The sequence below is a fragment of the Protopterus annectens genome, chromosome 9.part0 (assembly GCF_019279795.1).
Source record: "Protopterus annectens isolate FY-2018-M chromosome 9.part0, PAN1.0, whole genome shotgun sequence".
NCBI classification, from domain to species: Eukaryota; Metazoa; Chordata; order Ceratodontiformes; family Protopteridae; genus Protopterus; species Protopterus annectens.
The window spans coordinates 1,743,461,166-1,743,480,013 of record NC_056743.1 but is presented as its reverse complement, the minus strand read 5'-3'; the positions used below and the strand labels follow the sequence as shown (position 1 = coordinate 1,743,480,013).

The following is an 18,848-nucleotide window of genomic DNA, read 5'->3' as shown; positions in this document are numbered from 1 at the left end:
GCCCTTTGGCAGCTATAGTGCTGGTAACAGACAACCTTAGTGGAGAGCCATCTGGTGTAGGGTTAGTAATACTTGCAGCCACAGGAGGTGCTTTTTTCTTCACTGACGTAATGACCCGAGTCCTATGCTTATGGCATGTGCCACTGAAGATGGGTAAACTGGTCCGCTAAATTTTGCATATTACCTTGAATGTTCTATTTTGCTGTAGTATTTAAGCACTTCTTGATGTGGCCACATGCATATTATCTATACTGCTGTCACACTGTTCTCTTTGCTTCACTAGGACTTTGTGCAGTGACTGGTTGGGCTGCTTTCTTACCCCTGAGATAGATGAGCAATTATTGACCAGTGGATTCTTCCTGTTCCTTTGCTAGTTAAATTTGGATCATCTGGATCAAAGTAAGGACTTCATCCTTGCATCAAAGCTGGACACCATGTTGTAGTGACCTCCTTGTACATTTTCCTTGCAGCAGTGTCTCTTTAAAGAAGGCTGGGTGTCAATAACGTGCTGAGAGGCCTCAAAGCCATGTCTGTGTAGTGATTATCGTGTTTCACTGTTGCAGTCATTACTCTTGGGTTATCCTGCTGGCAGGCTACCCGCAGTCGGCCAGAATTCCAAAGTCTAGGTCCGGCGTCTGTTGCTGTCGCCTCTTCCCTGACGTCAGTGCACCAGGGGTATAAAAGATGCAGACGATGCCATTTTCTTCAGTCTTTCTTGCTGCGCAGTGCCTGAAGCAAAAGCAGTTTGCAAGTGCCGGTCGGCAGACTCCTGAAATTTTCACAGACTAATTTCAGATCCGAAATCTTCATTAAAGCTAAGTACCCCGTTGGGGAAACTTTTTTCTTGCTCCAGACCGATGTCAGAAAAAGTTAACAATTGTATTTCTTGTGGGAAGCAAATACCTCATAAGGATTATCATTCTTACTGTATTCCTTGCCTAGTCCCTGATCATAACATTGCTAGCTGTCTGTTTTGTGCTAGATTCAACAAATGCACTATTAAGCGTCGGTTTGATTTTGCTTATTACTTTGGCTGAAAATTCAATTACATAATGCCGTCGGAACAGCCGCCGACCAGAGTTTCTAAAAAACACAAGGAAAAAGAGAAAGACAGGCATCCGAGATCCAAAACCGATGAGGCTTCCGCTAAGCCAGTCGCCGGTTCTCAGTGAGGCACTTTCGCAGCCCCTGACACCTGCTACCTCAGAGCCACAGGCCGCTGACTACTCCCACGTGGAGCCAGCTAGGCCTCTGGATACTCAAGGTATTGGACACTCTGAAATCATTCCCTCAGATGGGTCCGGAGCCGCTGAGCAGGCATTGGCTTCTGAGGGTGTTTTCAGACCTATACAGCTATATGTAAAGCCTACTTCAGCTTCAAAAGCAAAGACTACAGCAGCTTTAAAGACAAAGAAATAAGTACAGCATTCTCCAGGACAGATTTCCATGCCTAAGGAATAGATGCTCAAAATGGCCGAAGACCTTATTACCTTGATCAGGGGTTCCCATCCCCCTCCCGACAAGAGGCCCAGGCAAGAGACAGACTCTGACTCTTCAGATCAGGTTTCCATTTCCTCTGACTCCTCTTCTGTACAGGAATATTCTCTTCCTCCCTATGAGGATTCTGATGCTGAAGAATCCATTCCTTCAGCCTTTCCACCTGAGGATTATTCTTTTGGGGAAACCCTGCATACCATGAGGGAGCACTTCCACTGGGAGAGCCAAGATTACTCAGAATTAAAGAAAAGGTTTAGAGATTTTCTTTTACTTCCTCAGCACAGAAATGTGTTTTCAGAGTCCAGCCTTCCTCCAGACTCCTTACCTCCAGCTCCTGTTAAACAAGACAGATACTACAGGGTTCCTGATTCACATAAATTTCTTTATAAAAACCCTGCTGCTGACCCTGAAACTATTTCTCAAGGTCCCAAGGTGGTTAAGGCCACTACTGCAAAAAACCCTGTCCCTTCTGACAGGGATTCAAGGGCACTAGACAGATGGGGGGAAAAAGGTTTACACTTCTGCTGCTTTGGCTGTGAGGGCTTTAAATTGTCAATTTCATATGATTAAATATTAGCAATACTTAATGTCACTGTTAAAACAGAAAATGTTGAATAATTCTGATTTGTACAGAAAATAAGGAAATACAGGATTTGTTGCATGCAACTGAACAAGTGGGAAAGCATACATCGCAATGTGGTTTTGATTCTCTGGAGGCCTCCTGCAGGGCCACAGTTACGGGTTCTGTCATTAGGAGACATGCTTGGTTAAAGGAACAAAATCTGCCTGATCATGTTAAAACAAAATTATTAGATGCTCCATTACAGCATGATACTTTATTTGGTGTTAAAGCAGAGGAGGTTTTGAAGAAAATGGAGGACAAAGCGAAATCTATGCAAACAGTAAAGGATTTCTTACAGGTTCGGCTACCAAAATTTTGCAGGAACTGGCCTACAAAGAATTGGTCCTTTCCAGTGTCGGACAGGCCACAAAGAAGCAGATACAGACGTCCCAGAGGCAGATCCCTGCCCCAGGGCTCATACAGGCCTAAACAGTGGGGCGCTTCTACCTCCAAAAGTGGAGAAGACAAAGCACAGCCATACAGGAAACAGTCCCAATGACCAGCACCAAGCACTTATCTTCTTGCAGCCCCCTTGGTGGAAAACTAGCACTTTCCTCTCAAAGTTGGCACATGATCACCCAGGACAAGTGGGTATTGAATATAGTGTCCCAGGGCTACAGGTTCCACTTTCACACCCTGCCAAAGGCAAAAGGTATGCCAAACCTCTGCCACACAATCAATGTGTAGAGGCACAAAAACAAGTTTCGTCCCTTATGCAAATGAGGGCCATTCAGCAAGTACCACAGCAAGAGCAGGGACAAGGATTTTACTCGAGACTTTTCTTGGTCCCCAGAAAGGACAAAGCCTGGAGACCAATACTGGACCTGTCTTTTCTAAACACATTTCTGGACGTTCCAAAATTCAAAATGTTAACTCTGCAGCAGCTTCTGCCCATGCTCGGCAAGAAGGCTTGGCTTGTAACTTTGGACCTAAGAGGCATACCTGCATATACCAATCAGACAATCTTGCAGAAGATACCTCAGATTCATAGCTGGCTCAATGCACTACCAATTCTCTGCACTGCCCTTTGGCTTATCTACTGCACCCAGGATCTTCACAAAATGTCTGGCACCAGTAATTGCATTTTGCAGACAGAGGAATTCAAATTTATCCTTACTTGGACGACTGCCTTATACAAGCAGAGAGCAAGGACACTCTATGAAAGCATCTGGCGTTCATAAAAAAGATTATTAATTTGCCTAGGGTACACAGTAAACAAAAATAAATCAAAACTAGTACCCTCTCAAGAGATAATATTCCTGGGTGCAAGCTTAAATACAACTGCCCAGATGGCTTATCTCACGCCAGACAAAGGCAACTAACTTCTTACTTCAAAATGTTGGCAACAAAGATCCAGTTATCTACAAGAAAAATTCTGCAGGCTTTGGGCTTCATGGCATCCTGCATTCTGCTAATTCCATATGCCAGACTGCATATGAGGAAACTTCAATGGTACCTAAAAAGTGTCTGGACTCAACATTGTCAAAGCCTGGAAGCATTAATTACCCTCATTCCTTGCCTGCAATAGGAGTTTTGATGGTGGGCTCATGCCTGTCACCTCAGCAAGGGACAGCCATTCACTCTACCCACAGCCAGGCAGTCAATAACAGATGCATCAGATTATGCCTGGGGAGCACACATGGCAGGAAAATGTATTCAGGGCACATGGTCCACAAGCCAAATGCGTCTACATATCGATCAAAAAGAGATGCTAGCTGTTCAGAATGCCCTGACAGCTTTCAAGGATCTACTCCATCCAGGAGAACTACTGATAAGGACGGACAATACTACAATCATGTGGTACATAAACAAGCAGGGAGGCACACATTCCTACTCCTCTGCAGACAAGCCATGACTTTGTGGAACACAGCATTGACTTATCAAGTACACCTGCAAGCACAATTCGTGCCAGGAAAGAACAATACTCTGGCAGACTAACTAAGCAGAAACCTTACGGATCCCCATGAGTGGAAACTGGATCCACAAGTCTTCAGCATGATAACAAAGGAATGGGGATGCCCAGACATAGATCTATTTGCCTCCCCTCACAACTGCCGACTACAAAAATTCTGCACAAGGACTTATCACAAGCAAGCATGGGAAGTGGATGCTCTGTCATTCAGCTGGAAAAGTCTAACTGTATATGCCTTTCCTCCTCTGCCCCTCCTCCCCAAGGTACTCCTAAAGGTGAGATCAGAGAAGCCAAGAATGATTCTGATTGCCCCAGACTGGCCACGCCAGCACTGGTACCCAATCCTAAAAAGTTTGTCTCAAGGCCCATCCTGGACATTGCCTCTAATTCCTCACTTACTGACCCAGCGAAACAATCGGATTCTGCACAGCCAACTCAGGACCCTAAATCTGGCAGCATGGCGGATAATGTAACCATTCAAAGCACACCTCTCTCTAAAGCAGTGATGGATGTTATTTTGGAGGCCAGGAGGCCCAGTACCAGAAAATCTTATGCAGAAAAATGGAAAAGATTCTGTGCTTGGAACTAGGCACAAGGAATTGACACATCTGTACCAAATATTCCTCAGATTTTACAATACCTAACTGAGATGCTGGACAAAGGCCTATCCTTTTCATCAATTAAAATTCATGCCTCTGCCATTTCAGCTCATTACAATACGGAACCTCCTATTTTTTCCCATCCATTGCTAAGGCAGTACCACAGAGGGGCCAAAAACATAAGACCTCCAAGGAGAGCCCCAATACCTGCATGGGACCTCAATTATGTCTTGGAAAAACTCACACTGCCGCCTTTTGAGCCAGTCAGTACAGCTGATATAAAGTTTTTATCTTGGAAAACAGCTCTGCTCCTAGCAATAACCTCTGCAAGACCTGTTTCAGAGTTACAGGCACTCATGGCTGTGGAACCTTTCATCATTTTCCATCCAGATAGGGTTTCTCTAAGGACGAACCCAACATTTATGCTTATGGTAGTGTCCAGTGTGGCCCTTAACCAAACCATTCATTTGCCTACCTTTTATCCAAACCCACAGAATAAGGGTGAGAGACTTCTGCATTCCTTGGACATACACAGACAACTACACTTCTTCTTGGACAGAACTAAAGCTTTCAGAAAAAACTGAGCAACTTTTAGTGGCATATGCTGCAGGATCTCAAGGAAAGCCCATCTCAAAACAGACATTTTCAAAATGGATAGGCCACTGCATTCGTTTCTGCTACTCATAACATGGCAAATCAGTGCCCAAGGGCATTAGGCCCTATTCTACCAGGGCAGCAGCCTTTCTCAGAGGAGTACCAACCAAAGACATTTTAGAGGCTGCAACTTGGGAGTTCAGTGCACACTTTTACAAAGCACTACCATTTACCTCTCTACTCTAAATCCAGAGCAGGCTTTGCCACTGCAGTTCTGCAAGGCCTTATAGCCTCTCCTAATCCTATTTAGGCCCAGCCACCCAGCCTTAGCTTTGGGATTCAACCCAAGAGTAATGACTGCAACAGTGAAACACTATGAACATAGTACAGTTTGTACCTACCATAAATGTAGATGTTCGAGTGTATTCACTGTTGCAGTCCAGGTTACCCACCCTCCATCCCCCTTTTCTTTGCTGGGACTTGCCTATACTTCTCTATCCTATAAAACCTATGTGGTGTATTTGCTTGTAGATGAAGGAAATGTTTATTTTACTGCATGCATAATTATTGGCATAATATTTTTAGCCTACCATTTTGGGGGCACCTGATATCTGGGGCAAGAAAAACTGAACAAAATGGCGTCGGCTGCATCTTTTATACCCCTGGCGCACTGACGTCAGGTAGGAGGCGACAGCAACTGACGCCAGACCTAGACTTTGGAATTCTGGCCGACTGCAGGTAGCCTGCCAGCAGGATAACCCAAGAGTAATGACTGCAACAGTGAATACACTCTAACATCTACATTTATGGTAGGTACACAACTGTACTTCTCCTACCTATTGAGGGTCAGTCTATATTAACTATAAATCATTCTCTGACTTCCACTAAAAATAACTGAATAATCCTATTAAACCTTAATTGGACAGGTGTTTGTGGGGAAGGTGGAGCTAGCCTTATGGGGACTGTTTCACAAAGCTCTGGAAATCTGAATGGGAAGGTGGACAATCCCTTTGGTAATTTCCTCCAGGAATTACTTTGCAAATAAGATTTTGTACTGTAGCTACTGCTATGTTGAATTGCTCTCACAATTTTACTTTGTCATGCAACAGAAAATTGCCTTTGATGTAGCTAGTCAGTCATTTAGGCTTCTTCTTTGTGTGTCTGTTAGGCTTTTTCAGTTTGATTTGTTTTTTTCTTTATTCTTGTGATTACATATCCAGTAGGAATTGCACTGATACTCTGCCATCTCACAGTTTATTTAAACAGTCTGACATGCGATGCTAACATTATAGGGTAGACTGACTTATTTGTTCCTTACTAATTGTGTTTTTGCCACAGTTTTTCTTGAAAAATATTGGCGTACTGGTTAAGGTGTTTACCTCGCAGGACACAAGGTGTAATGTTCTCTCCTAGGAGAGAAATTGTCTAGGTTTAAAACCGCACACGTGGGCAGGTAGCCGAGGACTAACCTATGTTGCCCAACACTTTATGGGTTGGGGATAGCATAATGTGTAAGGTATTTTACTGACTCATGGTACAGGGTTTGATTCTTCCCTTAAGCAAGGCTAGGCTTAAAAAGCACCCTCATCCCAGGTCGTTAAGCTTATTGGTGATTACTTGACTATCAAAAATATGTGGTTTGTCTTCCTTGTTAGACTATTGACTTTCATACAGTTTGCAAGGCGGAGTTTTTTGTTTTGGGTGTCTTTTAGATTGTATAGAGCTTGGAGCAATGAGGAGAATTGAATAAAAAGCAGACTAGTGCACAACACTGGCAAAATGCCGGCTGCTGATTTCTCTTTATGTGGAATATATTGCATTTGATGAGAAGCTCAGTGTTTTTCTGTTATGTTTTTGTTGTGCCTTTATTTCAGTGTTTTTTTAGAATGGCAGCTGCGTTTTGTTTTTCTTCATCAGAAAACATTTTTGAAAGCAGTTTGTGTAAAGTATGCTGTAGAAAACCATATTCTTTAGAGGTTTAAAATAAGAGTACATGTTTATTGACTGTTTGAACCATTTAATATGTTGTTTTTTTTTTTGCTCTATTTTCTAGATTAAAGGTTTGGAGTGGCTGGTGTCTCTATACAATAACAATTTAAATGGTATCCTTGCTGATGAGATGGGTCTGGGTAAAACCATCCAGACTATCGCTTTAATCACATACCTCATGGAGCACAAGCGAATTAATGGACCTTTCCTCATCATAGTACCTCTTTCGTAAGTGTGGTGGATTAAATATTGTCAGTTAATATTTTCTGATTCTGAATTGCTGAAAAATCTATTTTGAAGCTGTTGTGTATGTATAGAACATTATTCAGTACTGAGTTGCTCATTTTGTTTTAAATATTGCTTTTTTATTGAGTATGTGACTACAGACATTACAACTTTGTAATTTTGTTTTATAGAAGACGCTGAAACAAATACGGAGTCTGATTTTGGTTTTCATTAGTTTCTCAAAGTTGGGTTCTGATCTGACCCTTTGATCCAGCTCTGCTGCTTTTTTAGCTTGTGGCCACAAACTCTTGAGCTCCTCCCTTACCCAGAATGCTGTATCCCCTAACATACCTGCAGATCTCATTTGCCTCTTTCGCGTATGGATGTGGTTGCTGTGAGCTCTCAAGCAGAGCATTAATAGCATTTTTCTTCAGATGAGTGATGGCTTTTGACTGAATAATTCTCTTTCCTTCAAAGTTGTCATAATATTTTATATTCTCTTCTCCTACACTATTTAGTTTATTTTTTACTATGTTGTCATTTACTTCTCTCCCCGTCCCTTTTTAATACCATTGTTGGTAGTTCGTTCTCTTCCTTTTGCTTGTTATATAAAGGGAAAAAAAAAAGGTTAAGTTTAAAAGTTGGCTAGGTTAGAGTTCATTTCTGGTCTTGCCCTTCTGCTAGTTTAAAATCACAAATTGTGGAAAAGCCTTCTGGATTTAAAAAATGTGCAAATTCTTTCTCATGGAAAGAATTTGGTTGGACGTTTCTGCGGCTTCGACATTTTCTCCACTGTGGTGCTGGTGCGAAAGTTACTGAATGGGTTAAGGTAAGTGTGTGATTGTGATGGACGTTGAGGTTAGGGCGCGGGGTAAGCTAAGTGTGCGATAGTGATGGACCTTAGGGTTAGGGTTTGGGTTAAGGTTAGTGCATAGGTAGTTGTGTATGTAAGGTTCAGTGTAGGTTTATAAGGTTTTTGGTGTGCTTTTGTTGTGTGTTTTTCGGAACAGCGAATTTTTTCCCTGGGAAAAAAATTTGCTGTTCTGATGTTTTGATATTACATTTCGATCTTCCAAGTTCGATCATCTGGTGTTCGACCTTCTGGAAGTTCTATAATGTAATAGGAACCCACACAGTTGATGCGTGTATTGTTTGGCTCCTGATCACCTTAAAGTGGATTGTGTGATATACAAGTCTTTCAATCCTAGGATGATCATTGATCAAAAAAATAAACTAATACTGAAAGGTCTTCTCCCTTCAATCTTTTCAGAGGCATTATCTGGAGCTCAACTCTCCAGATCTGACAAATGAGCATAGAAAAAGGCCATTGGATCCGTCTAGGTCTTCTACCCTTTTCTCTGATCTGATGTTTGAGCTGGCTTGGAAAAAGTCTGATCTAAAGTCCAGATCTTGTGATTAGTTGGCATCTGGTGTTCGCTGTATTCGCTGTACTTCCTTGGATCCAGTGGTGGTGGATCCGAAGCCCTTGCCTAGAATGAGGTACTCATCCTCCTTGGATCCATTACCCTTTAGAGTCCCTTCACCTTGTTTTGGTGAGACGCTGGTATTCCAGGTCCCCCTCTATAGCTTCATCCTCTCTTTCTTCCAGAAGCCTGACATGGACAGAATGAAGTTTTGTTGCAGTTTCAGATGAAGTTCTTCTTACTCCTACCCCTTTGGGTCAGGAAGTCCTTACAGTACTAAACTACCTATCTCAGCTCCTTCTTTGATCCATCCCCTGCTTTTAGAACCCTTGGATCAGAGTTTTCCAGGACAGTCTGTCAGGATCTGAAGATCATTGTATCTTCGGCTCTGATGCATTCTTTGAGTGCACTGGCTCAGTGTGTCGGAGCTGGACAACTCTCAGAGCCGAAAAGTCCCTGTCAGATCTTAGGCATTAGAGTGGACTCCAAAGTTGTTGGAACTTCGTCATTGGATAGCTTGGCTGTGACCTTCGACCCTGGCAGACTGCCCTCTTGGGGAGCTGATGAGTGTGGAAGCTTTCAGATGCATCTGCCTCCTTCCCGGGGCCCTCTGCCTTCAAGATCGTGGAGAGAGTTTTCTGCTTCTGTAGGATGGACGCTTCCTTCCTTCCTCGGATCTTCCCTCTGAATTCCATATGTCTTTGTGCTTTGACCCTCATCACTCTTCTCCGCAGGGACAGTCAACCCAAAGTCTGCAGGCTACCCAGGAGGGTATTTTCATTTCTTCCAATACTTCTCCGGAACATCCCACCGAAAAAGTCCCTAGGAATAGAAAGTGTAAGAGGAGGCAGTTAGATTCTCCTCAATCGTCTCACTGAAGATACCGATCTTGATGAGGGGGAAGGATTTTCAAGATCGCCACCTGATTTCTTTGGAGACACTTTAGAGTTCCTCATACAAAGAGGTGGTTTGTTACAGATTCCTCTTCCCAAGAGGAATATGAATTCCTGGAAGCTTTTGGGTATGGCCCATTTACCTCCTGGGTGACTCCGCCCACCGAGCTCATTGATTTGATCTGTAGGTGGATGTGGATGTGGAAGGAACACGGTGCTGTTGAGCCAATCCCTAAGAGACCAGACAGAATACTGGCACCACCTAAAGGAAGAAAGTTTTTTTTGGAGCAAGGGCGTATCAGTAGATGCCATGGTTGTGGCAGTGGCCATGAAAAAAGAACTTGCGGAATAGAGTTCATCTGTCCATCAGAGTCCAGGGTGTTGGGCAGATAAGGGAAGCATTCAGGTCACTGAATTATCTGACACATTTCACCAGATTGCAGAGGGTCTTGATTAAGAAACTCTCCAAATCCCTCTTTGGGACCAGTACTTCTGAGGCACAAAAAGCTCTGGCTTACAGCTGGCTACACTCCAGTCTATCACAAATTCATCCATTAGGCTCATTTCACATGTATCTGAAGGTACCTTGAGTGGCAGGTTAAGGCATTTCTATTAGGTATGCTTGGATGCGTTTGTGACCTTTGCGGAGCCCTTCAAGTCATCATTCATCAGTGCACCTTTTGATGGTAGTGTGTTTGGTCCTAAGGTGAAGGACAACTGTCGAGGTGTGAGCAAGATGGAAAGACCTTATCTACAGTGGGCATACGTTTTCTGCCCCTTCAAAGAACCTTCTCTAGGAATCAACAAGGTGGTCTAAAGATGTGGTTCAGAAGGTCCCAGGGTCTTTTCCAAGATTCACGTGGACATAGTTTCCCCAGAGGCAGAGAGGGGAACTCGAATGAAACATGCTGCCTGCGTGACAGAGGAGGCCCGCAGAACCCAGGTCTCCAGAGATTCCTTTTCTGACAGACCCAATCAACACTAATGAAAGGAGGCCCGATTTGTCCATCTCTGGAGGCAGTGGGGGGGGGGTCATCTATCCCTGCACCAGAGACCCTGGCTAAACATTGCAAAAGATATATGGCTGCAGAGGATTATTTCCAGAGGTTATATAATTCTCTTTTCCCTTCCCACTTCCTTAAAAGTAAATACAAATTCCAGTGTTCCACCCATCAGAGGAAAGCAGCTGATCTAGAAATAAAAAAGCTGTTGGAAAATCTTCATCCAAGATGCCCCCACCACCACCACCACCCCCACCAGACCAGATAGAATTTGGAACTAACTCAAGATCCTTTTCAGTGCCAAAGAAAACTGGAGACTGGAGACCAATTTTGTATCTCGGCAATCTGAACAAATTGATTTAGTATACAAAGTTCCAAATGGTCACATTACAGTCCATTTTGCCTTTCCTGCACAAGGATGACCGCATGTGCTCAATAGTTCTTCAGGATTTGTACTATCACATAAAACTGAACAGGCGATACAGAAGATACCTACACTTCTAGCTGTTGTCACACTTTGACCTCTGAAGTAATTGCTTTGCAGTCTGTACTGCACATTCAGCTAGTCTAGTTGACTGTGGATTTTCTGGATTACTAGTAACATGTACAAAGTCCCATTCTTTTGCAAATTTCTGAAACAACTGACTAAATTGAGTACCATTGTCAGAAATAACTGAATTGTCAGAAATTGGACTACCATGGACTGTGAAATGACATTTCAACTTGGTGATAACAGCAGTGGATGTTAGATTATGTAGTAAACCTCAAACCAGTTCAAATAAGAGTCTACCAACACTAAGTAATGCTGATTGTTCCACTTGAATATATCGGTGGCTACTTTTGACCAAGGTAGTTCAGGAACTTAACTTGGCTGAAGTGGTTCTTTTTGCAAAGGCGGTTTAGTACTATTGCATACTGAACAAAAAATACTTTATCAGTATTTTTTACTAGAGAAGGCCAAAATACTAGTGTTCTCACCCTTCTTTTGGTAGATTCGAAACCTGGGTGACCATGATGCAAAGTCTGGATGTATTCATGTTGTAAGGAAGCAGGAACAACAATTTTTAAGACTTTTGAGAATAATGCCATCTTTCATCAACATCTCATCCCTGTAAGGAAAATAAGTGTGCATTTCAGGTGGTACACTAGATTGCTTTGGTGGCCATCCATCATTAATGTAGTGGTTGAGCTTTTGCAAAATTGGATCTATCTTTGTATGATCTCTTGGCTCATCACATCTCATGGTAGAAAAATTACACACTTCCGTGATGGCAAAGTCAAAATTGTTAATGGAGCCACCTGTACTGAGCCAGAAGATATAGCAAACCTACTGGAAGACAAATTCTGCTCTGACTTTACTCCTCCCAGCCTCTACACAGGAAGTAACAGCAAATATGGCTCCCCTTGCTTTCACTAGGAAGCAGGTTCTCAATGCTCTAAGATGAGTAACATCAGTGGGCCCTGACAATATCTCAGACTACCTGCTAAACGGAATGAAACATGACCTATTATGCAGTCTGAAATCATTAGTTAACTTTAGCCTCCAGACAGGCTTCAGGCCTCACAAATGGAGAATAGCAACAGTCATTCCTCTGCTCAGAGGCTGGACGTCTATTGACCCATAAGTCTCGCTAGTCTCTTGTACAAAGCTATAAAAAGAATTACCTTTGAAATCAGTAATGCCGCAGGAAACATCCAGACACTGGACCAACCCTGTTTGGTTTTGGCAAGGGCAGGTCATGCCTACTCAAACCTGATGGACTTCTTTGAGAAGGTCATAGAGCAGTAGATGACGACAAAATGGTTCACACTGCCTATCCTGACCTGGCTAAGGCATTTCACACAATAGCCCTCTCGTGCATGGTTGACAAACTCAAGAGGTTAGGTATAAATCCTTGTTACCTGGTGGATAGCCAGCTGGCTTACAGACCTGACTCTAAGTTAGAATTGGGGAGTCCACCTCTACGTAGAGGCCAGTCTTTATCAAAGTCCTTTGGGGATCTGTCCTGTGGCTGTTCCTTTTTGGCATCTACTTCACTGAAATCAAGGCCAATGTCAAGGGCTGTTGGCTGACCAGATTTGCAGAATTTTGTATATTGGGAGCAGTCGTAGAAGCCCCCAATAACACTAATCTTCTCCAGAAAGGGCTGGCAGAGACGATTAATTGGTGTCAGAGCCATGGACTAAAACTAAATGCTAGGAAATACACAATAGTATCAGTCAAGAAGTCGGCCATCCTTGGTAACTACGATATTGACTCCACACACCTAAGATTCAATCCAGTAGTGGTCTATTCTGCATCATCCTCTGTCCTTCCCAGTCAAACTCATTCGAGTGTGCAAGGATCCTCTTCGTTGGTGGATTGTCAGATGAAGTGTACCTAGGCTATCCCTTTACTTTCTCTCCTCCATTAGCCACAGTAACTGCGGGTGTCCCCCAGTTGGGGTGGGAGAGCACTTCCTGGGATGAACGGTCCAAGGCACGTGATTCCCACAAGAAGCTAATTCTCAGTGTTCTAGAGATGAGTGGTCCTACTAGCGTTGCAGGCCTTTCAAGATGTTCTTCCTCTAGGGACTATTGTGATAACAGACAACATCTGTGTTGTGGTACATCAGTAAACATGGGGGAATCTGGTCCTATTCCCTTTGCGAAAGGCATGGAGTGTGTGGCAGCGGGCGATCTCCAACCGCTTTCTTATGGCAGTGTACTTACTGGGGAAATCCAGCGTACTAGCAGATAAACCCAGCAGGTCCATTTTGATGACTCATGAGTGGTCTCTCAATCAGTAGTGGAAGAGAAGATTTTCCATCAGTGGGGCCAACCTTGCTGCGATCTCTTTGCATCCCCTCATAACTAGTGCAACAAGTTTTTTGCCCTGATCTCCCCCATCCAAGGGGGAGTCACCGAAAGATGTTCTAGTCTACATTTGGCCCTCCGATTTCCTTTATGCTTATTCCCCCCTGACCTCTGATGCCAAAATCTTAAGAAAGCACTTCAGTTGAAGAGCTCAGTTATCCTAATTGCCCCCCCCTTTTTGCCTCGCCAAGTGTGATTCCTCTTCCTTTGGTCTCATCTTCAGTATCTTCCATGGGTACTGGACCCAAGTCCAGACCCTACTGTTGCATCCTTCTGGGATGAAGCATCCCAATGTTCCAGGCCTCAAACTAACTTCAATTCCAGTGATTGCTAGACAGCCCAAGCTTTCCTCACCTGTCCAACAAATACTTCCATCTTCCCAGAAAGCTACTACAAGGAAGATCTACAGGAGTAAATGCAAAAGATTTTACAATTTTGGCTATTCAGAAGGAACTCTAACTTGATCTTTTCAGTGCTCCTATATTTAATGTTCTGTAATTTTTAGCGTCTGTTTTTCAGGAAGATGCTAGTTTTTCTACAATCAAAGTACAATTAGCAGCCATTGCCTCTCCAATCATGACCAACCTGTAATCCTCTCAAATCCAAACTTGAACTTACAAAGTTACTAGCTTCACTGCAAATCAACACTACAACTCTCACCACTGCCTTTCTTTACAAACTACAAGCTGGCTAGAATTTCCCCACCAACCCCTACTTCCCAACTGGTGTTTATTCATTCCATCTTAAACCTTCCTCCTGCCATCTCATCCCTTGTATCCCTTTATACCCCAAACCGCTGTCTTCACAGCTCCAGTTCCTATTGGGAATCCTGGAAGCCAAAAAGAGCAATAGACCAACACTTTTTTTTTTTTTAATAGCTACTCAGTTGCCTTAGCTTGTAACAGGCTTTCACTGAACATTAGAAGTCTACACTGCAATTAAAGCTAAAAAAAAGATTTAAAAGAAAACCTGCAAAGTCATGGATTTGCACATGTCGAAGGCCAAAACTGTCTTACTACTCATCCATCCACTTATCCTTGTCCTCTCTTCTGTTTATAGACTACTCTTCTTCTTCACTGGCTTTAACTTTTCTATTAGATTCTTCTGCCTGCAGACTTGCACTTCTCCATACCCTGTGCTGCTTTTGCAATTTTTATAATCACCGTAGATTTAGTATCTTCCTCACTCCCTTCCGACTTGCATATTGTACTTCCGTATGTCCTTTATTTACCTAATCATACTATGTACATTCTGCCATGTATTTTTAACCTTCTTGTAATAACTAATATCCTCTGCTTGCTTGTAATTGTATTTTGTATGGGGCTCCCCCCCTCTGCTGAAAATGGATTAAGCCTCAGTCGGACATTCCCAGTAAAGAAATGTCAAAATAAAATAAATAAAATGTCTTAATTTTCAGGCAGGAGAAAATGCTTCCTCTCTAGCTTGTTCCAAATTATGCAAGGCCTTTCTAAAAGGCACCTTTATTAATTAGACTGCCATTGAAAGCTCTGTCTCCTCCTTGGGATTTCATTTGAATCATCAGCCAAATCTGATTTAAAATTTTTGTCTTGGAAGACAACATTCCTAGTAGCGATTACATGTGCAAGATGAATTTCAGTCAGTCTTCAAATCCCTGTGTGTTTTTCACAGACAGTTGCTTTATGAACCAAGCCATCCTTACCAAAGGTAGCATCTGAATTGAATATTAATCAAGCAATTCATTTACCTGTTTTTTTCCTAATTTTTCAAATAAGGGAGAGTACATGTTGCACCTTTTAGATGTACATAGGCAAATGTTTACCTACACAGAACAAATATTTAAGGAAGTCAGATCAGCTGTTTGTTTTTCACTAAACAGATTGGGATCACCAGTTTCTAAAGTTATCGTGGTCAGATAGATTACTGATTGCATTTCTTTTGCGTATAGTCAGCAAGGCATCTCCCTATCAAAGACTTCCAAGACTCATTCAACTAGATCCATGGCTTACAACTTCCATTGACATTTGTGTAGCAGCTACTTGGTCTAAGTATCATCACACCTTTATTGCTCATTACAAACTATTTGACCTCTAGAAGCACAGCTGCTTTTTGTTCAGCAGTTTTCTGGAATGTCCTTCCATGAGGGCCACCCAAGATTCATGTTGCTAGGGACAGTGTCCCACATGTTGAGGACGAACAAAAAGGACATCAGATATTCGTTATGTAGTCACCATAGCTATGCATCTTTGTTGTGCATTTTCATTCTTCAAATATCCACCCTTCTTCCCCTGTCCTTTCATTTTCTGAAGTGACCTTGTTGATATCATGGAACCTTTTGATATTATTCTGTTCATATGCCGCTGTATCCATAACATCAGGGAGTTTGCCTCTGGTGAACTTTCGTGCGTCCGGCCATTGTACAAAAGTTAAATGCTAACGCTAGGGTGTGTGCGATGTCCCACATCTTTGTGGATGTAAGTCGTAAGTGGACATCGGGAATAAAGCAGAAGTTAGCATGCACCTTCAGAGCTTTTCTGTCACCTGTGTGACTGTCCGCTCCGGTCATCGCTCTTTTGGGAAAGTGGTTTTGCACCATCTGACTTCAGCCAAGTACCTCATAGGGTTTTTTATTACTTGCTACTGTTTTGGGTTCATGTCAGGTAGGAGGTGCAAGTGTAGGTTTGGAAGACAAATTCCCACAAGGATTCGCATGAGCTCTGCCTATTTTGCTTAGGCCAAGAACACGACCAGACCACCTGTAGTATTTCTTAGACCCAAGTCCCCAAAACCTTTAGAAGCCACTGAGCAGCATTGAAACTCTAACTAGAGAATCAGAGACTTAAACGGTTAGTTTCTCATATGGATCAGACATCTGGTTCCTCGAATGAGCCTTCAGTCAAGAAGGTGAAGAAAGTCTAGGCCTAAACAGACTGCTCCGTCCTCCACTCCAGCCGTACCTCTCGAGGCCGGTGAAGGCCGGGAGTCCTCTGATCTTCTTTGCTGGATAGCCCGGAGGAAGCCAGAGTACCACCCGAGGTCACATCCTGGAGGGATTCCAGGCATCCGATTCAGTTGCCTAGGGGGAACCTAGGCTCATGATTTCCAAGGGTCCACACGGGGTCTCATTGTCATGGTAGAAGATACAGCCTCTGCTGTGGAGTGCCGTCCAGTGTTGACCCTTCTACCCTTCATCGTATCTCTAATTCCTTGACATTGGAGTCCCATAAAAAGAGAAAAAAAACGAAACCTATATTTCTCATCCTCCGTCTACCCCTCCATCAAGCAGCCTCCGGATTGGCAGGCCTTCACCCAAGGCCTTCTAAACACTTTCCTGGCCTTGAGTCAGGCCTCTGCTCTGGTTCATGCCCCTTTGGCCTCTACCATTAAGGGACCTCCCCCCGACATCTACTCTGGAGAAGAGGATTCGTCAGATGATGAATCTCTTATTATTCTCAAATTGCTTCCCCTCTGGGATATGCCTCCAAAGGCACAGACTCCCCAGGAGAGGACTTCACCTTTGGTGAGACTATTCCTCAAATGCAAAATTTTCTTAGTGGGACAGCAGTCAGGTCACATAGACCCAAAAGAGATATTATGAACTACTCCAATTGGAGTCGTCTTAGCCCTTCTGCTTAACCCCCCTTCCATAACCCTGCTTTCCTGGATGCGTCAAAAAATCCTGATTCGCAGCTCCCTGCACCCAAACATCCAGATAGATTCTATAAGGTCCCTGATGAAGCTAAATTTCTATACAAAGCCCCATTCTCAGACCCTTCAGTTACTACTGTGGCTGCTGATAAAACTTCTAAATTACTTCCCTCCACCTCTCTACTGCCCTCAGAGAGAGCAGACTGACGGAGCATCTGGGGAAAAAAGTACATACACCTTTGCCACCTTAGCAGTAAGCGCCATTAACTATCAGACACACATGGCTATATACTCTTTGGCTCTGATGGCAGATGTGGTCAATCAATTGGAGTTCCCTGACTCCCCAGCCAAGGCCAAAATAATCACTCTTTTGAATTCCTGCATCCTAGAAACCAAACACTCCATTAAGTGCAGTTACAATGCCATAGAAGCTTCATCCAGGGCTGCCACCTCTGGATCTGTCATCAGGTGATACTTGGGTTAGATTGCAGCCCCTCCCTGATGATATCAAATCTAAACTCCTGGACGGACGCACCTGTAGACAATGAAGACTTGTTTGGTACAGATGCTGCTGACCTCTTCAAGGCCCTCCAAACTAAACGCAACAAACTGCAGGAACTGAGACATTTTGTTTCCCCAGTCCTATGTTTTCAATGGAAGTATCCTGCCAAAACCTCCTTTTGTGTGAGAACCCCAGCTAAGAAATTGCCAGCTAAAACCAGAAAAGGACAATAGGAAACAGCTCCAATATAGGTCGGTTTCCTCCACCCCTTCTTCCAAACAGCCATTTCAGGGGAAGCCTGGTAGCCTGTGACTACCAGGCTCTTCACCCAGACACTCCTCTTTCCATGTGCCTCTCCCTGTCCCTCCCTGCTTGGAAGCAGGTCACCCTGGACTAGGGTCCCTTCTGTTGTACAGCAGGGATACTTTATGACTTGGGAGGCCAGACCTACTCCCAAAGGCATTCCTCACCCCCCCCGAGACTAACTACTGTTCTTTCCCCCAGTCCTACAGAAACTTCTTGCTCAGGGTAAAATTCAGGAAGTCCCTTCACTTGCAAAAGGAAAAGGGTTCTATTCAAAAATTTTCCTAGTCCCCAGAAAGGAAGGTCCCTGGAGGCCAATCCTGAATCTATCACACCTCAGCACCTTCCTCCGGGTTCCCTCCTTTCGGATGCTTTCTCTGCCTACCCTTCTGCCCCTGATCCTTCCACAGGCCTTCTTAGTATCCTTGGATATAAAGGATGCCTACTTACATATCCCAATCCATCCACACTTCAGAAAATTCCTCCACTTCTCAGTGGATTCTGCACACTTTCAGTTCTGTGCTTTACTATTTGGTCTCTCTCTGGCCACAAGAGTATTCACAAAATGTCTGGCTCCAGTTATGGCCTTTGCCAGGACAAAGGGAATACAACTTTTCCCCTACCTCGATGACATCCTCATTCAGGCTACATCAAGAACCATGGCCTTACAACACCATCTCCCCTCTTAACAGATCTGGGATTTACAGTAAACCTCAAAAAGTCATCCCTGATGCCCTCACAGGATCAGGTGTTCCTGGGATGTCGGATTCTGACAAGGGAGATGATGGCCTGCCTTCCCCAAGA

At 43.6% G+C, this 18,848-nt stretch overlaps 1 protein-coding gene across 1 annotated transcript in view; it reads left to right on the top strand.

Moving 5' to 3' along the window:
- LOC122810775 (transcription activator BRG1-like) overlaps positions 1 to 18,848 on the top strand; it is a 1,556,036-nt gene that overhangs the window by 40,783 nt on the left and 1,496,405 nt on the right. The window contains exon 4 of the mRNA XM_044082336.1: positions 7,278 to 7,441. Coding sequence (XP_043938271.1) covers positions 7,278 to 7,441 — 164 coding nt within the window. The remainder of the gene's footprint in view (positions 1 to 7,277; positions 7,442 to 18,848) is intronic.